We start from the raw sequence: 26,989 nt of genomic DNA, 5'->3' as shown, positions 1-26,989 counted from the left end.
TTCCATTGTTCTATCTGCCTGTTCACTCATTCCTCAATCATTCTGCTCTTGAGCCTATCCACTTAGTTTTTCTTTAGGTTATTTTATTTTTCACCTCTGAAGTTCTCAGGATTTTTCTTTACATCTTGTGTTTCTTTGCTGAGACTATCTTTTCATTTATTACTGTTTTGCTCATAATTGAGTTTTTTTATGATGTTTGCTTTAAAATCTTTAACAGACAATTCTAACATCTTTGAATTGTTCATCTTATTGTTGGCATCTGTTGATTGTCTCTTTTAAAAATATTTTATTTATTTGAGAAAGACCATGAGAGAAGAACATGAAAGGGGGGAGGGTCAGAGGGAGTAGCAGACTCCCCACTGAGCAGGAAGCCAGATGTGGAGCTGGGCGGGCTTAATCCCAGATTTAACTGACTGAGGCACCCAGGCACCCCATGTTGATTATCTTTTATTTTACTTTTTAAAAATATTTTATTTATTTATTTGACAGACAGAGACAACAAGTAGGCAGAAAGGCAGGCAGAGAGAGAGGGGGAGGCAGGATCCCTGCTGAGCAGAGAGCCTGATGTGGGACTCGATCCCAGGACCCTGGGATCATGACCTGAGCCTAAAGCAGAGGCGTTAACCCACTAAGCCACCCAGGCACCCCTGATTGTCTTTTAAAATTCACTTTGAGATCTTCTTGCTTCTTTGTATGGTGACTGATTTTCAGTAAGAACCCAGACATTTTGGTTATTATGTTATGAGACTTGGGGTTGTATTTAAACTTTCTATCTATGTATCTTTCTCTGACACCACTCTAGCAGAGGAAGAGGGGGCATTGCCTAATTGCTAGGTGAGGTTGAGATTTCCTACTTGGCTTCTGTTGTTTGACATGAAGGAAGGGGAGAGGGATGGGCCCCTTTTTACTGCTAGGCAGATACACATTTTTATTCCCCTCTCCATTACTGCCTAGTGGAAATGAAAGTCTTCCAAATTGTCCTTCTGGGACATAAGAATCAAAAATAAAACCCAGGGAATTCACTGAAGTGTTATTCCTTGGTACTAAGGTCTATAGGCAGTCTGCCTTCTCCTGCACACTTTTTAGAGTCTTTTCCTGTTTGCCTTATATATAACATCTAGAGTTTTTAGTTGCTTTCAGTTGTATTTAGTGGTAAGAATGGGAAAAATCATATCTACTCCATCTTTCTGGAACTTAATCATTTTTATGGCTCTTGCAGTGAGCATTTAAAAATTCTACAGTAAGCCAAAATATGTAGTATCAAAAATGAGATAAGAACTATAACTCCCATAGTTGTGTGCATGTTAAGGTCAGTATCACATCCTCTATATATTTTATTTAGAGAGGTCAAATAACTCTTAGTAAAGCAGGTGGGTTGTGAGAGAAGATTTCAGAGAGCAGTTCAGTATTGAAAGGATCAGATTATATTCATGAGTAAGCAGGGGATGAAAAATAGGAGAATCACAGAATAGAATTTAAACAATGGATAATACTATAAGTACAATTTTATGGGATGTTTTTCTCCCAAAACACATTCTAATGTGTTTCTCAGATGATTATATTTTTTTAAGAAACATTTTCGTAATTACATGGCATTTCCCTTTATGGATATGCTATAATTTATTATTGGGCAATTAATTTGCTTATAATATTGTGAGCACTGTAAGTAATATAATCAGTACCTTTGGACTTCCTTGTTAATTCTGATTCCTGAATATTTCTTTAAGGCCATTTCTTAGATGTGGAATTAGCCCCCAAATTTAATAGTATTTTTAAAAATTCTGTTACATAAAGGCAAATTTAAACGTTGCTTTGAAGAAAGTATGTAGCACTTTATACATTGACTCACAGTATCATCATCAGTTTTGCTATACCATCATCAGTTCTGAGTCTTATCATTTTAAAATACTTACTTAACAAGTGACTTGGTTTATTTTAAGCACATACACCTTTGCATTAATACAGATTTAAGAAAATGGCCCACAGTTGCAGAAGCCAATCATTCTTTCAGTTTCTCAGGATCATTTCCTACTATCTATCCATGAACCCATACCCAAAGGAGGACAAGTCCAGGATTTAGAAATGTAGCAATACTTCAAAGTTTTGTTCATTATTTATAAATTTGATGTTAGAATTAATCCAATAAAATGAGAGAAGTCAAACATACTCAGTGCAATCTGTCACCTTTTTTCCCATTTGTGTGTTTTGAGATGTCTCATTTTCCCCCCTTCCAAATCAGCAGTACATATTCACAATCTTTGTGCTATTATTCCTTTCCTTTTCCCTTGTGAGTTAATTGGACAAGATTTTCTTTCTTATTAGTGTGTTTATTCAGTTTTCAAGAGCCAGAAGAGAAGGTGTGTTCTGATCTTCTTAACTGTTATTCTCCTGTGCCACTGATGGAGCTGGCCACTGTCAGAGACTGTGAGGACACATGAGGACAGAGAGGTGCATTTAAACTTCTGCCAAACAAGTTAGATGGCATCTTGGGAAGGTCCTACAGGGGGCAAAGGGGGACATGAATGCTTCAGGATGTGGTTGGTCAGGGGAGGTTACGAAGTATCTTTAGGAGCGAAGAAGGTAACAACTCACTGTGGAAGTTGGTGAAAGTTCTTAGGAAATGTCAAGGGGACACTTCCTTCCCTGGGAATCCCTCCTTATTTCATAACCTAATCCTTTATAACAATCTGTTTATGGAACCCAATTTAAGGCAAGTGCATCCCTCTTGTTAAACTGAAGAGAAATTGACTGTTCTAGATTATAATGAATATAAAAATAGGTGCAGGTTAATTTTGATCTACTGGTGAAGGCATGATTATAGATCGAGAGGGGTTAGGAGAGGGGATGTTGTGGAAAAGAGATTCAGCTCCAGTTGTTGTAGATTTCAACTCAGGCATCTCTTGCACCGAGCATTTTCTTAATAGTGAATTCAAGGTTTATAATGAAAAAAAATTTCCCTGAAATATTAAGTGGCTGACATGTAAGAAAAGGTCATTTATTAAGGAAGGGCATACTTTGGAACTTTATGCAAACTATTTAATCACTGGAATCACAAGAAAGTTCCAAAGTCATCTGTTCCTGATTTTGTGATAGGAACATTTTTCTTGGTAATTGGTATAGTGTGCTTTATGGCATGAATCACTTCATTATACTTTCCAGAAGAAGAAATGAGGTCTGTGAATAGTCTGAATTTGGCTTATTTAGCTCCTCATTGTTCCATGTAGAATAGGGCATCTGAATATGCTCTGTATTAAATGGGAAGTGGACTTCTATCCTGGGGAAATGAAAGGTGTAGACTTTTCCTTTCTTAGTGTTAGAACTCTGTGATGATTAGTTAGAATGAAGTGCCAAGTTATTTCTGGGTATTGGTCATTTATTCACTTTCTACAAGTCTGTAAGAAAAGGATTAGAGCCTAAAGATCCATAGAGGACTCATTATTTATAGCTTGCATAGAAGAACAAAAAGGATCCTATAATTCCATTTGGGAGCCACAAATTTAGTCCGGTTCTTTGGGACTTCTCAAAATCCTTGTGATAACAGCATGAAGTGGGGTCTGTGAGGGTGCATCCTAGTGTTTTTCTTTGTTGATATACATCCATTTAGGTCGTACACTTTATCCCTGGGGTTTCCAAGATGACCCCAGCCTGGTTTCTTTAAAGGGTAGAACCTCGAATGCAGACTTCTCTCCTACTATGTTGCTAGTCAGTGTTGGCACTGGGGGTTGCTTAGGTAGCAGCATGTATGAGAACATCAGAAACTCAGAACAAGCATGTTGGGCCATGTTGGGCCACATTTAGGACAGCATGGGACCTGTGGAACTTCTGTGGAGGATGCAGTGTTGCCATATAATGTTCCTGGTTCTCCCTCAGGTATCTGTATGGCAGAGAGCAGGTCCTTAATAAAAGTGCATCACCAGGGGTGGGCATTTGGTCCCATAGTTAGGTTGAAGAGGAAGACAGTTTGAGTCAGCTGCTGTGGGCAGGAAATTTAGACTACTTCAGAGGTGCTCTCTCCCCATGCATGTGTTGGGGACCCACTGCATAGACTGTACGCATGCCCAGTCTTAGCTACCGCTGACCTCTGACTCCTCTGAAGGGGCCCGGGGTAATATTGGCTTATCTTTTTACAGAAGTCCCCACCATCTGGCCTCTCCCTTACTAGAACTTTGGTCGCTTTAAATGCCATCTTTTCTTTCTCTATTGAAATATTTTGTTGAAATATTCAAAAGAGGGAAATATTCTCATTTTGCTTCTTACCCGCTTTTTGATTAAGATGTGCTGGGTAACATGCTGTTTGGAAATGGTGACAAGGACTCTCAACTTCTTTTTCTGAATTGTAGTTGTTGGTGTCCTGGAACCACCACAATGAAATTCCTGTTTTTCTATTTCCTAAGTTTAGCAACATACTCCTATAGGTTATTCCCATCAGCCTTCTCCGTTTGAATGAGTTTAGGAATATCTGCCAACTTAGAAATTTCTCTGCCTTTCAGATAGCGTGTAAAAATTTCAACGTTGATTCTGGAAGAAACCCCCGTGTGGGCTCTTTGCGTTTTCGAACACTGGAACAAATGAGGTTGAGATGGGTCATTAGGCATCTCTGCTACTTCTCATGCCTTCTTTAACTTGTGAAAGAAGGAGTAAAAAATACATTTTGTACCGTAGTCCATCAATTCTAAGATTAGTTTTCACATTTTAACATTTTTGTAACATACATGTGTCTTACAGCTGAACGGCATCTGAGATTGGATGTCAGAGTCTTGTTCTGAAGCTTGCTTTGTTCTTTCAGATTAGTTTTTCTTGTCTTTTACCTGTACCTGCTGGTTTTTCTGTCATAAGTCAGAAATGACCTGTAATAAGAGTTGAGGCAAATACAACTTAGTATGAAAATTGATGTTAGTTTGGCTGTTGGTTAGACGTTACTGTTTGCTGTAGCTTTGGGGGCCAGAGGCTTCACATTCCTATAGTGTCCTTATTTTTGTCTCCTTGCTTGACCTTGGGCTTCCCTTGGCACTCTTGCTCAGGGAGTCCGCAGACTGTTTCAGCCATACCCTGGTGTCCTACACCCATACTGGTATCCTACTGGAGCGTTGTAGTGGTGAAGTGTGGGGGAGAGGAAGCATTCTATAATCTTATGATAAAATCTCAGTATTTTGGTGGGCCTGTGCTCCTGGGTGTTTCCTGGTGATATAGCTTTTCCCGTCCCCAATCTGGTGAGACAGAAAGATGACAGGGTATTGGTGTGGGCAAGGTGCACTCTCCCCAGCAGGAATAAATCTGACAAAGTAAGAGTAGGACTTTTTGGAGAGTAGGACTTTGCTAAGGAGAAGGCTCTGAGTGACCTCTTTCCCTAGAGTTGCTCCCTCCATCCCTATATCAGAGTGAAAAAGTGATCTTTTTTTGCACATTTCCATGAGAACTTGAGGGGGTTGCTGCTGGAGATAAAAATCCATACAAGTATAGGGGTGTCCATAGGATTGTGGGCTGTGTCGTGTGGACGAATGTGGTCTGGGGGTTTGGTTCAGTCAAAGCTTTGTCCTCAGTCCCACCGAGGCACTGCTTAAGCTCTCTGTGACTATAACTGGCCACCACTGTTCTACACCCAGGCCTCTGGCAGCATCAATTCATGCACTCACGATGTTCTTTTTAGTTTTCTCTTGGATTTTTGTTTCGAGGGATTTCTCGTACCTTTTTTATGAGCTTAGGTTTTCATTTTAAAATTTTTTTGTTTGATTTCTTCCACCATTTCTAGGTGTTTCGTGGCACGATGGTGTTCAGGATATGGAGTCTAGTCTTTTGCCAGAACCAGAAGTATGTCTCCTGTGCACTTACTTTTTTCATGGGTCTGCTCTCCGTTTCAGCTCTCTTTCTGTCTCCTTATGTCACCTCCATCTCCGACCTCTTCCTTAATGGACTTAATCTCTTTGTGTTTTTCCTTTGCACAAACTGTGATTATCTCATGCCTCGCTTTCATGCCAGTAACTCAATTTTTAACTGGGCCTGTTTTGTCCCTTTCTGGGTCTAATTTATTAGCTATGTAATCATGTTGTTTTGGTTCTCAGTTTATTTATTTAACTCTGCAGTTTCCCTTTCATTTCATTTGGTTATTTTATAATCTTGTCTTTGAAATCATATTTAATTTGATCCAAGGTTTTATTAAGTTATATAGTATTAAAGAACTCATGGGAAACATGCCCTTCTTGTTTGGGTTTTTTTCCAGACTATATTTTACATTTTAGTTGTGCCTATCTGCTTGCCTTCCTTTCTTCCTTGTATTTGCTATTTTTAAAAATGTATCCATCCATTCGTTCATTTATTGCCATATTTTATTTATGCAGCTGTCATTTCATCTTGCCCAGGCCTTATCCTCATAATGTATCTACTCTTAATTTTTAATTTTCTGGGTTGTAATGGTAGTGAACTATTTTTTTTCCATCATTCTTTCCTTACTTGTGGTCCTGTTTATTTTTCCTTAATTTATTAAACCAATTAATCTATATTACTTGTAGAAATACAAGAAATGCCAAATAACAACAAAGAGAGAAAACATTACTTCTCTTATATCTTGCTTCTACCTTCCCTTCATTCCCTCCTTTTTGGCCTTTTGAACCCACCTTTGCATCAGTTACACATGGGGTGTTCTGTTGGGATCTCTGTATCTCTAACTGATGTCTTTAGAAGACCTCGGTTGTAATGCGACACACCACAGTCAGTTCCTGCCAGAGTTCATTGGAAAAGCCTGGTGCTGATACTGCACACATCTCTGTAATTTCTCAGGCATTTGTGGGGGATCTGGTGGTACATGTGATTCTTTTCTCTTAGCCCATTCAAAGATAATGTTTTATGTGCACTACGTGTGTAGTAGTGAAGGCAGTGCTTGGACACTGATTCAGTTAGGATGATGGTTAAGTGTAAAGGGAAATTTATTGTGTCTGTTCAAGCAGAGTTGAGATAAAGTTGATTTCTGGGTCACCCAGGGCCACTGAAGCACTTCTCCCTCTCCTGCACTCCATAATCTCCCCCATTCCTGCCACCATGTCCTTCACTTCTCAGCTCTGTAAACTCAAGGAACAGTATCTGCTCGGTTAGGATCACTCTCATGATCACCTTCCCCAGCTTTGTTCCTCTAAATTTGGGTCTTTGGGAGGAGATAGGGAGGCCCGTCCTCTTGCAGAAGTGGAAAGAAACCCTTTCAGTCTCAGTTAAAAGTGCACTCTTGAAATCACTCCCTCCCCTTGGAGAACCTGGGCAGTGCTGGGGATGGGGTCCACCCAGCAGGAATCATATAACATCAGGGCAGGTTACTTCCCCAGGGAATCCCTCTCATACCTGCACACACAGGCAGCAGAAGTGGCTTGGCAATGAGCCCCAACCCCTTCGATATTGCACTGGGCAGTGGGTTGTTGTTGTTAAGATTGTATGTATTATTTGACAGAGAGAGATCACAAGTAGGCAGAGCGGCAGGCAGAGAGAGAGGAGGAAGCAGGCTCCCTGCTGAGCAGAGAGCCCAATTTGGGGCTCAATCCCAGGACCCTGAGATCATGTCCTGAGCTGAAGGCAGAGGCTTTAACCCACTGAGCCACCCAGGTACCCTGGGTGGTGGGTTTTATAGGGGAAAGAAAATCAGTTCGCATTGGCTGAATCACGGACTTAAGCTCAGGAGATAGACTTGCTGTTAGTTCACCTGGCATGCAAACTTTCCAAGGAGACAGCTTGATGGGCCAGTTTAGTACCCTTGGTTATGATGCATCTTAACTGGGCTTAAGTCAGTAAGGAATTACACACTGACCTGTTGGAATAATACTCTGGTCTGATTTCACAGATTTCTTCCAGGCTTTCTCTGCGTTGTTCCTGAAAACAGTGTTCTAATGCTATGCAAGATTAACTTTGGTCGTTAAAAATGGGATAAAAGGGTTCAAAAATCACTTTGGGGAATTCGAGAGGCAGTTTTCCAAGGACCATAATTTGCGTTGGTGGAGTTCTTTGGGGCACTGTCTACAGTATCAGGCTCTTCAGAGTGCCGTGTTTTAAAGGACCACAGCATAACACATTTCCTTTATTTATAAGTACTTAATAATACTGTTAGAAATAAGTATATATCTCTAAACAGTTCAGTGATGAGTAAAGAGTTCCAGAACCTTAGTAAGAAAATGGTGAGGTTCCAAGGCCAAGCCCGCTGAGAAGCCGGGTGCTGGTGGAAGGACATAAACATCCAGCACTTGAAACTGTGTGGCACACATTTTTTTTTTTTTAATTCACATCTGCACGTTCATATATCACAATACCCTTAACCCATTAGGAAAATTAAATGTTGACATCAAGACATTTACCTTCTTGGCCCAGATTTCTGTGAGAAAACAAATGTAATTATGTGCCACCTGCAAAGGTAGGCATTTGGGAATAGAGAGGAGATTTTGCCCCCATGTGACAACCTTCTAAGTCACCCCAGTACCTTTCTGTTGGAGGAACTTGTTTCTGATCACTGAAAGGTATAAAACTTGGGACACCTGGATGGGTCAGTTAAGTATCTGCCTTTGGCTCAGGTCATGATCCCAGGGTCCAGGGATCAAGCCCACCTTCAGGCTCCTTGCGCAGTGGGGAGCCTGCTTCTCCCTCTCCCTCTGCCCCTCCTCCTCACATATGTTCTCTTTTTCTTAAATAAGCAACTTTTTTTTTTTTTAGAAGAAAGAAAGCCAGAAAACTTTACTGTGTTTTAGGGACTTCTTGTGTGCTACTCGTTTAATCCTTGCAGTTTGCTGGAGAGATGGCAATCAGTTTCTTATTTTTATGTACAGGAAACCGAGTCTCAGAAAAGTTCAGTGACTGCCCTGAGTCTACATAGCTTGTAAGTAACACAGCCAGGTCTGCCTGTGATGTCCCCATGTCACAGACCATGAGCAACCCCAAAAGGAGAACAGAGATGCAGTAGGGCTCTGCACCATGAGAGGGCTGGGTTTTAGGTATGAGATACAGAAATTCTTTTTTTTTTATTTTTTAGATTTTATTTATTTATTTGACAGACAGAGATCACAAGCAGGCAGAGAGGCAGGCAGAGGCAGAGAGAGAGGAGAAAGCAGGCTCCCTGCTGAGCAGAGAGCCCGATGCGGGGCTCGATCCCAGGACCCTGGGATCATGACCTGGGCCGAAGGCAGAGGCTTTAAACCCACTGAGCCACCCAGGCGCCCCTGAGATACAGAAATTCTTAATGAGTTCAGGCCCTTTATCAGTGGCTCTCAAACTTTAAAGCTTCAGGACCCCCTTTACTCTCATAAAAGTTATGGGAATTCCCCCCAATTTTTCTTATGTGAGTTATATTTATCAATATTTACCGTATTAGATATGGAAATTAAGCAAATAGTTTAAGTTCATTCATTAATTTAAAATGATAATAAACCCATGCCATGTTAATGTGACCAGTATTTTTCTAAAAAAGTAAATACATTTATCTAAGCAAAACAATTTTAGTGAGAAGGGTGGCACTATTTTATATTTTGCCAATCTCCTTAATGCCAAGCTTAATAGAAGACAGCTGGATTCTCTTATTTGCTTCTGTTTTCAGTCTGTTGGTGATGTCATATACCATAGGCTCTCTGCAAAGCTCTGCTCAGTGGTCATGAGGAAATGAGGGGGAAACAGCCTAATAACTTCTAACGATTATGAAAAGTTTTTCACTGATCCTCTAAAGCATCTCAGAACCTCAGAGGTTTCCAGATGATATTTCGAGAACTCCTGTACGAAACAAATACCAAAGGGAACCACTTTTCATTAACTTCACCAAGGTGCTCACTGTTCTGACATTGGGAACAGAGCCTCATGGTAGCTCAAACACAGGTGTTGGGATAAAGAGGTAAGGGGGTGGATCTCAGCTTCCACACTGAGCTTCAGGACATGGGGCCAGGAGCTTCTTTTGTTTCACAGTTGACATTTTTATGCACCCTTTCCCTCTTGATTATAAAGGAAGATAGAAGCTCACCTGAACATGTTTGAGCAGAACGGAGACATATATTAGGTTAAATTTGGGAGCCTTCCCATAATCCCCATTATTAAAGGAGAATAATAATAGTACTGACTTAGCTGGGTTGTTGTCACAGACTGAATGAGTTAAAAAAAAAAAAAAGCTGTGTGCGTGCCTGTGTGCACGCATGACATTTGGAAGAATGCAAATGTCTACTGAAGATTTAACTATGGTATTTTCAGATGTCATTTACTGATATTCTCTGTGGTGAAAATCATGTGCTTGTTCATCTTTTGCTCATTTTTCTGTTGGATTGTCTGCCTTATTCTTATTGATTTATAGGAGTTTATTTCTTAGTTTGGATATGAGGGGTATGTGTCTGTGTGTGTGTGTGTCAGATCTACTATCTTGCTGACTTAAGGAAAATTGCAGACTCTCAGTTTATTCTGTAAAACTAGGACAAAAATATGGTTGGTGTAAAATTAAATTAGATAAAAGAAGTAATCCTTGGTATAAACTAGAGACTACACAAATAGGAATTTATGTTATCCAGCAATTTTTCTCTGCAAACAAGAATTTAGACACAGTGAGATGTATTGTTATCTTTTTCTCAGCTTCTATACAAAAGCAAAGAAAAAGTGTTGGGAGCTTTGCAAAATAATGTTGAATAATGTTGCTGTACAACTTCCAGAAGAATAATTGCTATATGAAATACAAGATAGCACATTACACGTTATCAGAACTGGTGTGCCCAAAGCAAATACATGCTTATTCTGGGAGATTGTTTCAAAAAGCATGGCTGCTTAAATCAAAGTGCACTTTTTTAAAAAAAGATTTTATTTATTTATTTGACAGAGTGAGAGAGATCACAAGTAGGCACAGAGGCAGGCAGGGTGGGGGGGAAGCAGGCTCCCCACTGAGCAGAGAGCCTGATGTGGGGCTCGATCCCAGGACCCTGGGATCACCACCCAAGCCGAAGGGAGAAGCTTAACCCACTGAGCCACCCAGGCACCCCAATCAAAGTGTACTTTTATTTATTTATTTATTTTTAAAGATTTTATTTATTTATTTGACAGACAGAGATCACAAGTAGGCAGAGAGGCAGGCAGAAAGAGAGAGGAGGAAGCAGGCTCCCCGCTGAGCAGAGAGTCTGATGTGGGGCTTGATCCCAGAATCCCGGGATCATGACCTGAGCCAAAGGCAGAGGCTTTAACCCACTGAGCCACCCAGGTGCCCCCAAAGTGTACTTTTAAAAGAAAACAACACTCCCTTTATTGAAGTATGAGTGACATACAGAAACTTTATTATATATTTATTTATTATTTATTTCTATGATAACATTTAACACAAGATCTCCCCTTTTAATAGATTTTTAAGTATATAATATAGTATTGTCAAGTATAGTCTCCATGCCTCACCAGAAATCTCTAGGAGTTGTTTATCTTCCAGAGCTGAACCTTGGTTCCTCTGGCCTAAAACCTCTCATTCCCCTGGCAGCCACCAGTCCATTCTGTGCTTCTTTGTGCTCAACTCTTTGTCGATTCCTCATATAGGTGGATTCATATGGTATTTGCTTTTCTGTGTCTGGCTTATTTCACTTAGGATAGTGCCCTCCTTGTTCATCCATGCTCTCACAATTAGCAGAATTTCCTTATTTTACACTGTTGGTAGGAATATAAGTTGGTGCAGCCACTTTGGAAAACAGTGTGGAGATTCCTTAAAAAATTAAAAATAGAGCTTCCCTATGACCCTACAATTGCACTACTGGGTATTTACCCCAAAGATACAGATGTAGTGAAAAGAAGGGCCATCTGTACCCTAATGTTGATAGCAGCAATGTCCACTATCGCCAAACTGTGGAAAGAGTCTAGATGCCCTTCAACGGATGAATGGATAAAGAAGATACAGTCCATATATACAATGGAATATTACACCTCCACCAGAAAGGATGAATACCCAAGTTTTGTATCAACATGGACGGGACTGGAGGAGATTATGCTGAGTGAAATAGGTCAAGCAGTCAAGAGAAAGTCAATTATCATATGGTTTCACTTACTTGTGGAGCATAAGGAATAACATGGAGGATCTTAGGAGAATGCAAGGAAAAGTAGATTAGGGGACGTTGGAGGGGGAGATGAACCATGAGAAACTGTGGGCTCTGAGAAACGAACTGAGGGTTTTGAAGGGGTGGGGAGTGAGGGCTTAGGTGAACCTGGTGGTAGGTATTAAGGAGGGCAAGTATTGCGTGGAGCACTGGGTGTGGTGCATGAAGAATGAATCTTGGAACACTGAAAAAATAAAATTAAACTTAAAAAATATAAAAAAGAATTTCCATATTTTTTAAAGCTGAATAATATTCTGAGGTGCTCAGAATAAAACCAAAAACAAAAAAACAAGGAGGCATTAGACTAGTTGGCTTTGGGGTTGCTTTGCCACAGGGGCCTCCTGTGATTCCATGGCAGGAGAGCTGTGTGGTGAGGGCAGCTGCACAGGGACAGCCACTGGCACTGAGTCACATGTCACAGTTTGCAGGATGCTCTCCTTGCCTCTTACACTCTAGAAGGTGGTCAGGGCATCTGTTATCTCCTTATTTCCTAGGACAGAAAATTGGAACCCACAAAAACTGAGTGCCTGTAATTGGAGGGCTCAGATTGGAGCCTGAAGGGTCTTATGCTGGTATGAGGTCTGCCCCTCCACGCTGTCCTGCAGGGCTGGATCAGAACAGGGATGACCAGGTGGCCGCCTGAGGGTCTGGAATCACTGAAACCCATGTTCAGATTCTGCGCTGCTTGCTGGTTACTTATTCAGAGACCCTGGGGCTAGGGTTTGGGACTTGGGTTTGGAGATATCATTCCCCGTCCCTGCAGGAATCCCAGTGTTTGACCAGTGTGCCACCCAGCTCATGAGGAAAGAGATTATTGAAAGCAGCTCCATCATCTAATTCAGGATTTAAACAAGCTCAAGGGAGTGCAGAAGGCTGATGGCTTTTCTGTCAGTGGAGGATGTTTACTTGAGAGGGAAGGAAGCTTCCCTCCTGGGTTGAATAAGTACAGCTTCTGGACAATGAGAGTGGAGCTCCTGAAAACCCTGCCAGGAACATCCAAATGCCTGAGGCCAGAGAGGCATCTGGGAACCACAGCTCCATCTGCCAACTTTCTAAACCAAAGCCTCAGTCTCCGTGCCCAGTTCTCCACATCACCTCAGCATGGACAGCAATGCAAACCCTGAGGCATGATAGTTGAATGCAGGCTAAAGTTCTGCCTTGGGCCCTCTTGCAGAAGGCTCAGGAAGTAGGGCACTGCGGGTATCCTGGGGGTGGCAAGAAGGAAGTGCTAGAGGCTGGCGTGGGCACCACGGTATGTAGGGGATCTGGCCACTGTAGACTGCGCAGGCCCTGGGTCACCTAAGCTGCACACTTGGAGGGCCACTGAGAGGTGTCAGTGTCCTCTGCAGGCAGGTGGCTATCCTCTGTGTTTATAACTCCAGGAGCGGGTTGCCAGGTGCTTTCTGAAGTAGGCTGGATTCTTGTAGGCTGTAATCTCTCTTATGTCTCTCCTCAGTGCTCCTCATTCTCCTTTGCAAAGCCGAGGTCCTGAGCTGAGTTGCTGGCTCTATGCTGGAGCCACTGTTGAGTCAGGAGGCAGCCTCAGTCCGGGCAGGAGAAAGGAGGAGGGTAGGGAGAGGGCAGGTCCTGGGAGGTGAGGCGGAGTGAGGTCTTGAAGGGCAAATGATACAGGTGATGTCATAAGGGAGCCATGTCTTTTGGTCTTCCAGTATCATAGGGTGTCAAAAGGAAGGCTCATCCTTGGGACTCCATCCTTGTCATTCTCTCTGAAGGTACCCTGTTCCTTTTCTGTCACCTTTTGTAATTATACCATTCTTGAGTTGTCTAATCCCATTCCTGACTCACATTCTACATTCTACTAGCTCAAGAATGATGTTCAGTTCCTACTGTATATGTCCGGATGGCAATGAGACAGGAAGTGCTCTGCAAACATTTGTTGAATGAGTGAATGAATGAATAAATGAATGAACACTTGGCTGGACTGTGGCTTGTAGAAAAAGCTGTGTACTACACTAGGAACCTTAGACTTCATTCTTTCAGCAGTGCAGCTGGATAAGGGCAGAGATCCCCATCTGGAGCTGAGTAGAAGTCAGTGTGTGGTGGGGTACTGTCTTCATCAGCTTGGGCTCCTATAACAAAAATATCACAGACTGGGTGGCTTAAACAACACACAATTATTTCTTACAGGTGAGGATGCTGGGAAATCCAAGATCAGTGCACTGGTCGATCTGGTGTCTGTGCGAACCTGCTTTGTGGTTCATAGATAGCTGTTTTCTCCCCTGTGCCCTCACAGGGCCAAAGGGGTGAGGGGGCTCTCTGGGGTCTCTATTATAAGGCACTGATCCCATTCACAGAGGCTCTGCTGTCATGACCTAATCTTCCAAAAGTCCCACCTCCAGATGTCATCACGGTGGGGGTTAAGTTTGAACATGGGAATTTCCGGGGGACACAAACATTCAGTGTGTGATGGAGAGGGGGCACTACACCCGGGGGTGGGAAAGAGGTAGGACATCTTGTCGCTGTGCAGACTGAGAAAGCTGAGAGACACAGCCAGCGGGTGGCCCTGGGATGGAAGCAGGAGAAAGAGACCCACTCTGGGAATGCACCCAGCAACCTTCTTGCTGATCTGTGGGCTGGTCCCCGGAGTCTCTGCGGAGGGCTCCCCTACCTGGCATTGTTGTGCTCTCCGCCGGTAGCTGGCTGCTGCTCAGTGTTGATTACAGTTTGAAATGCCGGCACTTCAGTCCCATGCTGCTACACACCACAGAAACTCCGTTTCACTCTAATGAGGTTTCAGTTAGAATGTTGGAAAGAAGAAAGCCTTTTAATTAGATTGGTAGTAATTGAGCTCCCAAACCACAGAAGCTTTTTTCTCAGAAGCTGAAGACACAGATGCAATTAAAAGAAGGAAAGCCACCCAAATGGAACACTGGCTAATTTTAAGTCCATTAAAAACAACAACTCCTTAATAAGTTGATGCAATGGATATATGTCCTAAAAGAGTTCACTGATGCTTTCAAATAATATTGGAGATTGACCTGGAACAAGAGTTTTCTTGTGGTTCAAATACACAGCTCTATCGGGGACCATTTGCTCAGTACAGAATACCGAGAGACGTCAGCTATGTAACTTTTTCCACAAAAAGACACTGCCATGTTTTATTTTGGAAAAGAGGGTGTATTTTTGCTTTAACCAAACTGACAGCATTTTCTGGACACAGCTGCAACCCGAGACTTTACTAGGATGTTGTTACCTGTCCCTTCCCAAGCAGCTCTGTTCTTTCTTTGGGATTCACATACCTCCTTGCCCGCCAAGTTCACCTCTCAAAGTTGCTCCTGATGTGAGCTACTGAGCCAGGGGCATTGGTGCATCAAAGAATCTTTTCCAAATTCTTACATGTTCAACACACTTTTATTTTAATGGGAAACAGCATTTATTTCTCATTTGCATCCCAGCCCTCTGACCACACCTCAGCAGATGCCATGTTCTTTCTTCTATGGGTCTGTTTTTGTGTATGCCATCAGTTAATGGAGCCAGGTAAATCCTGATGGAGGAACTCACAGTCTTAGCTTCTAGGCACATCTGCTTGGGGGGCATTGCTTAATACTTTCTCCTAAAGAGAGTGGCAGTTGCCAATTTACAGAGTCGTTTAGGTGGGAATTGGGTGCTAAGTTCTGCATAACATCATCGTAGTAGAACTATTGCAGGAAACTTGCTCATTAGCCTGCACACATTGGCATTTGCTGGGCCATGTTGGGCTTGGCCAGCTGTGATAAGATGATGCTTGCATCCCAGCTGGAAAGGTTGATATTGCCTAGAATCTTCTTTAGACGTCCTGTGCTGGGGCAAAGCCATGGTTGGTACACTATCCCAAGCTCTGCTTAGAGCACAGACTTGGCACCCTGCTGGATCCCATCCTTAGGTGGTTTGGAAATGTGGGAAAAAGGGGCTTTGAGTCAGAGATCCAAGTTTGATTAGCTCCTTCCGAGAGTCATCTTACCTTTCTGAAACTTGGTTTACTCATTAGGACAGAATTTACCTTGTAGGTGTGTGTCAGGGGCCAGGCATCCTTCTTGGTAGCTAGAAGATGAGAGAAAAGGTAGGCAGATCCACAGGAACCAGGCAGAAATGTGACCCACGCAGCACCATTGGCATACAGTGTGTCTGCTGCCTTAGGGTCATACTCCCTTTCCTGGGGGAGGGAAGCACGAGATATTGATATTTGTTTAAAACTGTATACATTCTGGGATTAAACTTGACTTTAAAGAATTGGAATTTGTACCCAATTTTATTTTCTTAAGCATATTAATTAATGTAAAGGGTACAAAGGAGAATAAGCTAAATCATTAGCACATGTCATCTCTGGATAACGGGGCTGTGGGGTTTTAATTTTCTTCTTTATACTTCTTCATATTTTGTAAGTGCTCTATAATGTACATAATTTCAGGATAAAGAGAAAAGCTTAACTCTGGGGAAATGCTGCTTGTGTGTATTTGGAAGCGCTCAATGCCTCCTAATTTCCACACACTCCAGCAGTCTCAGCAATCTGATTCCTGCATGAATAACAGTATCATTCCCTCTTTTGTAAACCATATAAGCCATATTTATATGGGTCTTTCTTTTTCTTTGAAGGATGAGAAGAACCAAGTTTTAACCACCAATATTTGGCTGCAGATGGTAAGTCGAGACAATCCCCTGCCAGTCTTCCTGCTCATGCTTCCCAGTAGCCAGTGCTTGAAATTCAGGGGAAGCAGAGGACCCCTGAGAAAAGCCAGGGCAGTCCTTCCTCACTGCACACATGCCAGTGTATGTGAACTAGAATGCCCACTCTGGGGTTTCTCATTGCATCCTGCAGGATCAAGTGCATGCTTGTGTTTCTCTATAGGGTGATTTCAGGGACATTTTAAAAGCACTTCATGCAAAACAAATAATAAGATTAAGATCTGCATTGTCTGTAAGGTGTCTTTAACCTGCACTAACTGGACTCCAGGGCTCAGGGGCACCTGCCTCCCCCCACCTCGCCATGCCCCCTGGATGCACATATTGGAATCCTAAGGAGTTGCCTAAGCCACAGGCCTCCACACTTAAGTGCTTCAGTGGCCTCTGCAAACGTTTGGAAATGCTATATTCCATTCATAGATTTTTAACTTGACATCTAAAATTCTCACCTAAATTTAAAAAATTGTAAATGATGTCTCTTCCGTCAAATTGTAAATATTGACATTTGGAAGTAAAACTGTTAGTCTCTATTTTAAGTGGAATCTAAATGCCATAATAATTTGATATCCATATCATTCACTTAAGAAATATATAAACAGGGTCTTCTTTAACTGCCAGATATTTCACACAGTCCCTGTCTTCTTTGCACTGGCATTGCAATTCTAATTTTCACACAGAATTTTATCTTAACATAATATAATTTTGTGTTTGCAGGTCTTTTATTAATCACTCTGTCTTGGTTCTCTTAAATATAAATATTTACATAAAAAACTATTCTTTTAGACAATATGTTAATTTTTTTTCTTCTAGATTGATTTAGGTTTATAATGATTATTGGTACTTAATTCATCAAGGTGACATTCATCTCTCTACCAAAGATGGGTTTTTGTTTTAAATTAATTCGTGTATTCATGGATGACTATTTTTTATTATCAGAAATGAGACACTGATGCATATTTCACCATCAGTTCTATGACTTTTTAAAATAGATGTAATAATGTGTCACTCATAATGAGAGACATTTTCTTACAGCAATGTTAATCAATTCCTTGAACTTCTTCCAGATGACATGCCAAAGATAATATAGTTTTATCAGGATGTATCAGCTGACAACTTGATTAGTTTCTCTTTCAATTTTGTTGAAAGCATGGAATTAAAGGAATTAAAACCCACCAAAGATCATTTGAAAGTTTTTGTCACCCAAGTTTTAATGCATAGATACTGACATTTTGAATTGACTTGTTCCTTATTGGGCCACTGTCCCAAGATAGGAGCTGAGGTAAGGGAAATATGCCTTTCTTTGTAAGGAGAAATGAGAGAAGTAAACATGGGGAAAGGGGTACTCCCAGGTGGTTCTTGGGCAGGTGAGTTTTAGTGGGAATGCATGTGGAAGTCGAGGGAGAGAAAACGGATTCATGCAAAGCCATCTGCCTTGTGTCCCACAAATAAGCTTCGCTCTATATGAGATCCCTCAAAGAACCTTTTAGAGATTTCGCTGCAGGATTTAAAGCAACATTCTTTAGTGAGCACATCCTACTTCAAAGCCTGTGCACACCTGCTCCAGCTTCCCTCCTTTTATCATGGGCACAGGGTCAATGCTCCCCTTGGAGAAGGGCTCTCCCTCCTGGGAAGGGTTCCCTCTCCTAGTACCTGCTGAGAACCTTGCTTTCATGGTCCTCCCTGTTGCCTCTAACGTCATAATAGTGTCTGCAGGTCATTCTCAGCAAACAGGCAGAGCTCAGTTTGTCCCCATTGACTCCTCCAGTGACTCTGGTTTCCTCCTCACCTTTACAGGAATGTTCCTCCAAGTGGTGCCTCCCTGGGCCCAGGCTGTCCCCAGCCTCTTCCCATGTGTTCTCAGTTAAACTCACCCTGGCCTGGCTTGGGGTGAACAAACCACTAACCCCAGTTTGCTGAATGCTGTACTATGAATAACAATTTTCCCCAGTTTTTTTGATGAAAATTTTCAAAAATTTCAAGCTCAGTCAAGTCATAGTGAGTCTATGTCCTCACCTCTTAGACTCTGTAATTAGCACTTCGTAATTCCTGCTTTCTCCCATATTTGGCCATCTATCCATCTTCCTATAGATCTAGCTTCTTTTTAATTCTGTTTAAAGTAGAAGAGCAGACAGTGGTCACCTTCACCCATGTGTTTCATGCAGCTCTTTGACTAGGGTGTCTTTCAAGGCAAAATTTTAGGTACAGTACAATGCCTAGATCCTAAGTGTACTGGTCAGTGAATTGCCAGGCATGCTTTCAGCTCTTCAGTCCCACCCTCCTCAGGAAACAGAACTTTGCCATCATCCAGGGTGATATCTTATGTCCCTTACCTGTCAATACCTGCCCTGTCCCCCTACTCCCCACCAGGGGTAGAATACCATTGTTTTGTCTTTACCAGGGATTGATTTTTTTTCCCCCTCTTATCTCAATGGGTCTCTCAGGGCATTTGGTAGAGTTGATTGGTCCCTCTTCCTTAAATCTTTCTTCATTTAGTGTCTGGATACCTCTCCTTAGGTTTTTCTCCTAATTCTCTCAGACTCCTAAGTTCCCTCTGTTGTCTCTTCATGTCTATCCAGCCATTCCTTGTCTCAGGAGTTGAAGGATCCAGTATCCTGGCTTAAGGCACCATTCAGGAGCTAACAGCACCAACCCAACTTCCTCCCTGGTGTCCCCATGTGGGCACCCAGTAGGCTCTTAACCCTAGTGTATTCCAGACCATCCCTTCTTTTCCTTTCACACTTGCCACCTCCATAGTGAAGAGAAGCAAAAATCTTTCTCTGCCCATTAAGGTCCTTCCAGTTGGCCTAACATTGAATTTACATGAGACAGATTAACAGGAGAAAACACAGTTTTGTTATGTGCACATGGATGCCCAATAATGGCATTGAGACCTACAGAAATGACCAAGACAGATACTTTTAAGCTTCTTAGACAAAAAAGACAATAAATTTGTGAGGAACTGACAGGAAAAGACCCTTGTCTTTGGGAGTTTTAATTAGTAAGGAATTCTGAAGGAAATTTGGACTGTGCTGGGAAATTAGCAAAAAGTAACAAAGATTGTTTCTACAGCCTTCTTGGCTCTTTTCCTATCTCTGGTAATAAGGATGTCTCTTTAGCTCCTGGTCCAGGGAGGGTACCTTTCATGGGAGAAATTTATTTCCTGCTTTCAGGGGGACAGAGGAGGGTCTGAGTATCCTTCTTGCGCAGGCCTTTTTAGGTAACTTTTATTTAAAATAATCAGTATGATGGGCATTAAGGAGGGCATGTGATGTGATGAGCACTGGGTGTTATATGCAACTAATGAATCATTGAACACTACATCAAAAACTAATGATGTACTATATGTTGGATAATTGAATGTAAATTAATAAAATAAAATAATCAGTATGACAAAGTGGAACATTTTGGGCAGCCTGCCCTTGGCCCCTACAGTAGCTGTCTCCATTTGGGATAAATGGTAGCTCCATTGTCTTCATTTACTCAGAGCAGAAGCCTCAGAGTCACCCTTAACTCTTGTTTTTCACACCCACATCTGATCTGGCAGTTTGACCTTCAAAACAGATCCAATTCTTACCACCACAAGTCAACCCCATTGCTTCTACCCTGGTCTAATCCATCATCCTCTCTCACCCATGTTATTGTGGAGACTCTTAGCCCAACTTTGTGTGTCAGTCCTTACCTCTCCTAGTGAGGTCTATTCTCAATATACCAGTGAGTATGATCCCAATAAGAGAAGATGAAGGTTCAGCCACAAGCCTCATTGACCCAGATCCTTCCAGAGGCTCCAGTCTCACCAGTGACAAGCTGAGGTCCTTGAGGTATTCTCTGACTCTGTCGGCCTGGCCCTTGCTTCTGCCACATACCCCCGAGCCCTCTTTTTCTTGCTGTGCTCCCTGCCCCGCTTGATGCCCTGCACACGTTACCCAAGCACACACCCACTTCAGGGCCTTTGTACTTGCTCCCTCTGTCTGGAAGGCTCTTTCCCCAAGAACTACTTCTTTTCTCCCTTGCTTCTTACTAGTCTCTTCCTGAAAATCACCTTTCCAGTGAGGTCTTCCCTGAGTCCCTGTCTACTGTCTCAAACCCTCCCCTGCTACCCTAGCTCACTCCATTCTCCTTACCTGGTGCCTTTGTTTGGGCTGCTGTAAGAAAATACCATAAACTGGGTGGCTATACACAACAGATATTTATTTCTCACAGTGCTGAATGTTGGAAGTCTGAGATCATGGTGCCATCAGCCATGGTTGGGTTCTATTAGGGCCCTCTTTTGAGTTGCGTTTGTGTTGTGTTCTCACATGGTTGAGAGAGAGCGAGCTAGCCATTGGCCTCTGTATAAGGGCACTAATCTCATTTGGGAGGGCTTCTTCCATATGATCTAACTACCTGCTAAAGGTCCCTTCTCTGACATCCTCACATTGGAATTAGGGCTCAGCATAGCAATTTGAGGGAAGCATGCGTTCCATAAGGCCATTTCATTTTGTTTCTAAAGCCCTTGTCCCATCCTTTGTTTATTTGTTCTCTGGCTCTGAGTCTCCCTCCCACAACTGGAATGTACAATGGGAGGGCTGGACTCAGTTGGGTTTATTCACTACTGTACCCCCAGCGGGCACTGAATAATTTTTGTGGAATGAATGAAACAAAAAACAACCTAGGAACCTAGGAAGGGCTAAGATACCATGATACAAAATAGAGCCAACTCCAAATAACATCTGAACACTGTAGTATAAGGTTGAAGCTCTGGAAATTCTGGGAGATAATGCAAATGCTTCCTTTTTAGCATAAAACCAGAATTGCCCGTGTCCTCTATGGTAAAGTCCTGCTGTTGCCATTTTTCTTATATAGAGAGAAACACCTAATATGTTCACTGCATGTGAGGTCACAGACAGGTCTGTCTTCTTGATGCCTACATTCCTTATCCCACAGTAAGCAAATGATCTTCAGTGACATATGTGACTTGGCAAATGTTTTTTTCAAAGTTGTTGTTTTCGAGGAAAATATTATTTTGCCAGATTATTACTTATTACATTGAGTTCAGGGACTCCATAAATAAACATGCTTGCTTTGGAGGATGTCGCTGGAGACTTCTAAATTTCTCTCAAGCGCAGCTTGTTTCTAATTAATTCTCGGACTTGCAGAATTGTCTGCAACTTCATTTGTTCTAAAACTCACCTTATCTCACTTATCTATTTAACAAATCTTTTTGAGCACCTGTTATGAGGAAGGCATTGAACTGCGTCATGTGAGGGAGACCCAGAAGTAGATGAGACCCAGCTTTTTCTCTTAAGCCATTTATAATCAGGCTGTGCAATTTACATTCTACCAAAAAGGTTAAAATATTGTGACCAAATGAGTCCCTAGAGATATGGTAAGAGGCAGGCTGGTGGTGGGGACAGTGGAGTTCACAGGTGGGGAAAATCTCTGCTTTACAGAAATGGACTGTTTTGTTTTCTTTTTAACATCTTAATTTTATTATTATTATTTTTTTTTCAGTGTTCCAAGATTCATTGTTTATCACCACAACCAGTGTTCCATGCAATATATGCCCTCCTTAATACCTGAGGCCAGGCTCACCCATCCCCCCACCCCCTCCCTTCCCAAACCCTCAGTTTGTTTCTCAGATTCCACAGTCTCTCATGCTTTTTCTTCCCCTCTGATTTACCCCAATTCAGTTTTCCTTTCCTTCTCCTAATGTCTAATGTGAAGATCAGAGAGCAGAAGACCAGGGCAGAAATATGGACAGGAGGGGAAAAAAAAATCAAGGAAATTGGCTTCAGCAAATTTTCTTTCCCAGAGCTTCCTGTTGCTGAATTGCTGTTCTGAAAACCTGAATCTGCATAATCTTTTCCCCCAGGGTATTTGAACTCGGAGGTCAATATTCTGCAAATGAGAGATTTTCTATACAGTCTGAATAGAAGGATGGAAAAGTAAAATAAATTAATTAATTAGATTTTCTTTTGAGTTACAGTTTGTTACTGTGTTTTCCTTTTTTTCACTCACCCTTGATTTGGCAGGAATTCCCAGTTATTTAGATAACCTGAAGGAAGAGAAAGTTGCTGTTCTGTTTACCTCTTCTTATTCCTAGGAGGAAGCACTTGGGGTATTTTTTCTATAGAGTAGTTTCATCATTTTGGGAAGCCTGTCAGATATAATCTGATTTAATCTATGAGAAGAAATAGAAGAGCCATTTCGGTTTCTGAAGAGAAACCAAAGACTTGCCTGTGCTTTTCAAAAGAGTCTGGCCTCTGATCTCGGAATTTTGACCATTCCTCTGGCTCTACATTCCCCATCCTCTTTATGTTCTCTATTTTGTACTTCCTGATTCTAATTATGGAATGAATAGTATTCACATTGTAGAATGTTACATTGTAAACCATGTTTATTTCTAAAACGTTTACCATTTTAATTTGTTTTCTCTACCACTTCATCTCTGATACGTAGAAATGCCGCACATTACGTTCACACACAAGCCAGCCAGTGCCTTGCTTAGGGCCCTCATAACAAACCACGGTTAATGATGATTTCAATCGTGATGTCATACTGAGAGAAAAAAGTGTCAGGGGTGTAAGGTTTTATAGGCGAGATAAAAACAGCACCAGGCAAAGTGGGCACAAGGCAAGATTTATTAAAGGCGTCTCTGGTGAAGTTTCAGGGCTCAGGAGGCGGGGAGCCAGGAAAGTCACACAGGGAGGAGGTGGGCACCCTCTCGAGGTTCCTCAACTCCGGAAAGGGGAGTGGGGAAGTCCAACTGGGAGGGAGTTGGCGGTGGTCTTTTATCTGTTTCCTGCATAGGTATCGGGTTACCTATGGAGTCCTCACCTGGGCATACATCCTTTTGGCAGGAGAGTCAAGGGTGAAGGAAAGGGGGGAAGGAGGCTGGAAGAGGGCAGGACCTGGCGGTCATTTCTACTGTTCCTCCTGCACTCCCGGAGCCCGCCGATCCAACAAGGGGCAGGAGCAAGGAGGAAGGAGGAGGCCCACTTTCTTCATCTGAGATCAAATCAGTTGACTGGAAGAATTTTCAAAACACACATGTATGGAGTTTTCCGACCCCAGGTACATGCTCTTTCACACCTATAATCAGTTCTCTGATTCTCTGGACACAGACCGGGTGTCCAGCCTTTCAGTTCTATTCTGATCCTCTCTACCTGGAGTTCGTGTCGGATCCTACAAGTCAAGGTATCAGTCCCACAAGACTACCCCCAAAGCATGCCAGCCACAACATGGGTGTCCAGGCTACCCATACTTCTGTCCAGCTGAGTTCAAATTCAGAACAGCTCATGGAACTCAAGAAAACACTTATATTTACTGATTTATTATAAAGAATACTGGTCACAAGTAAATGGAAGAGAGGCGTAGGGCAAGGTATGGGGGAGACACAGAGCTTTTCTGCCCTCTGTGGGCTACTGTCCTGGCACCTGTTCACCAACCCAGAAGCTCTGAATTTTGTTCAAGGGTTTTTATAATCCATTCTTCATTCTCTCTCCCTCTGCCTGGATATTAAGTTTGGGTGGGGCTGAAAATTCCCACCCGGGAGTCAAAGCTTGGTCTCTCTGATGATCAGCTTCATCCTGGCTACGTGAGGTGATCTAGGGGATCCACCTTAAGTCACCTCACCTCCTTAGAAGAATCTTAGGTGGGCTCAGATATATGAATAACAAGAGACATTCCTATCCTCAGGGAATGACCAAGGTTTTAGAAACCCTGTGCCAAGAACCTGGGACATAGACCAAATATGTTTCTTATTATACCAGATGTACTTTCTCTTCTCTCTCTCTCTCCTGCTATAAATATTTTCATGCACGTGCATGCACACACTTAAAAAGTTTCCTATGGGCTCAAGGCAAACACTAATGAGGCCAGTTCTCAGACGCATGGAAGAATTGGGGTTCCTATGGTGTGTTTCACATCCAGGGCCCCTTCCTCCCTTGTATGTAACAATCCTACATAATCATACCTTGAAGATGTAATGAGAAGGGATCCCTCAGAAATGGAAGAGAAGGAAAAACAGAGATTCTTCCACATGCTCTGGGAGTAATTATCTGATACTAACTCCAGGTAAAGAGGATCTGAATTGAACTGAATGGCTGGACACCTGGTTCCTGTCCAGAGAATCAAGAACCGGTTGTTGGTGTGAAAGACTTGGCTTTGGAAAACTCCATACATATGTGTTTTGTTGTTGTTGTTTTTAAGATTTTATTTATTTATTTGACAGACAGAGATCACAAGTAGGCAGAGAGAGAGGAAGGGAAGCAGGCTCCCTGCCGAGCAGAGAGCCTGCTGCAGGGCCTGATCCCAAGGCCCTGGGATCATGACCTGACCTGAAGGCAGAGGCTTTAACCCACGGAGCCACCCAGGTGCCCCACATATATGTTTTGAAAATTCTTTGAGTCAACTATTTTGATCCCAGATGAAGAACATGGCCGTCGTTTCTAGGTTGACACTTATTATCAGGTACCCAACATGCCAGGCACTGTTTGTAGGAAGACTTTGTGCAGGACCTCTGCCCTCCAGGGACCTACTTTCTGAGTGGGGAGTGAGTGCTTCGAGAGGATAAAAAGCCTCTTTCTGGAACATGATTGCTTACAAGCCCTTTAACATATTCGGTCTTCAGAAATGTTCATGGAAACCTTTGGGGTCCTGGGCTCAGATCCTGCTCCCAGGGCACACAGAGCCAAGGTTCCTGCTATAGCCTCCTGTGCCCAGTTGATGGTGCCTCTAAAGGACTTCTAAAAGGAGTCTTTTTTTTTTTTTTTTTTTTTTTTTTTGGTAAGCCATCATTATTTGTCACATTCCTGCTAGGGCCATGTGACTGACATGCTACTGTACACATTTCATCCTCACAGCACCAGCCTGCCCTGTGAGGAAGCCACAGCTCAGAGAGGGAGGTTTACCTTGGTGAAAAAACAAATTGCAGCCAAGTAAGGTTGAAGATCTAATTGGCTTAATTCAATGATCAATTCGTGAGTTGGGCGGCACCCTACCCAGCAAGTAGAGAGGAATGAACTCCCAGGAGTTGCACAAAATGGAAAGTTTTTAAAGGATGGAGGGCAGGGCAAGAAAGTTACAAGCAAGAGAAAAGAAAGAATTGTTTCAGACAAGGTCACTTTCCCTTAGAGGGAAGGGTAGGGGGTCTTATCGAGCAGATTACCTCATCTTCCACTGGAGGATAGAGAGGGGCTTTTGACAGTTGACCTCACTGATGCTAATCAGAAAATTCAAGACTGGCCCTTTAAGGCTTAAATCTCTGGGGTTGATGGAAACTGCAGTTAAGTATTAAGCCTGTTTGGTGACTTGGCCAAGTAATTTGGGGCCTGTGATTTTTGTTTAACAACTTGCTTGAGCTCACACAGCTGGCTCTGCCACAGGCTTGGTGAAAACCTGGGTCTGCCTGATTTCTACCTCTCCCTGCAGCCCACCTTTCCTGTCCTGAGGTGGGGGACATCCAGCTTGGCTTTCAAGTGAGCGGATGTGAGGCACCTTCTGGGATGATGAGGAGCCCACCTCCTTGTGGTGGGAAGTCTGCTAGTGCAGAGACATTTGCTTAGAAGAACTGGCCATGGTAGAGACTACAGATCACTCTTTTTTTTTTTTTTTTTTTAATTAACATATAATGTATTATTTGCCCCAGGGGTACAGGTCTGTGGATCATCAGCTTACACATTTCACAGGAGTCACCATAGCACATACCCTCGCCAATGTCCACAATGCAGCCACCCTATCCCTACCCTCCTACCCCCCCAGTGACCCTCAGTTTGTTTCATGAGATTAAGAGTCTCTTATGATTTGTCTCCCTCCCGATCCCATCTTGTTTCATTTTTTCCTTCCTTAACCCCCAAACCACCCCACCTTGGCTCTCAAATTCCTCATATCAGAGAGATCATATGATACTTTTCTTTCTTTGATTGACTTATTTTGCTCAGCACAATACCCTGAGTTCCATCCATGTTGTTGCAAATGGCAAGATTTTGTTTCTTTTGATGGCTGCATAGTATTCCATTGTATATATGTATATACCACATCTTCTTTATCCATTCATCTGTTCATGTACATCTAGGTTCTTTCCATAGTTTGGCTATTGTGGACATTGCTTCTATAAACATTCGGGGACACATGTCCCTTCAGATCACTACATTTGTATCTTTGGGGTAAATGCCCAATAGTGCGATTGCTGGGTCATAGGGTCACTCTATTTTCAACTTTTTGAGGAAACTCCATACTGTTTTCCAGAGTGGCTGCACCAGCTTGCGTTCCCA

At 42.5% G+C, this 26,989-nt stretch overlaps 1 protein-coding gene across 1 annotated transcript in view; it reads left to right on the top strand.

The window, feature by feature from the left end:
- CHRNA7 (cholinergic receptor nicotinic alpha 7 subunit) overlaps positions 1 to 26,989 on the top strand; it is a 112,636-nt gene that overhangs the window by 25,881 nt on the left and 59,766 nt on the right. Inside the window, exon 3 of the mRNA XM_032835948.1 lies at positions 16,650 to 16,694. Coding sequence (XP_032691839.1) covers positions 16,650 to 16,694 — 45 coding nt within the window. The remainder of the gene's footprint in view (positions 1 to 16,649; positions 16,695 to 26,989) is intronic.

Source organism: Lontra canadensis, unplaced genomic scaffold (genome assembly GCF_010015895.1).
Source record: "Lontra canadensis isolate GAN:19392208 unplaced genomic scaffold, GSC_riverotter_1.0 scaffold89, whole genome shotgun sequence".
In the NCBI taxonomy this organism is placed as follows: Eukaryota; Metazoa; Chordata; class Mammalia; order Carnivora; family Mustelidae; genus Lontra; species Lontra canadensis.
The sequence above is the reverse complement of the archived record's forward strand: the minus strand, read 5'-3'. Positions and strand labels throughout refer to the sequence as shown.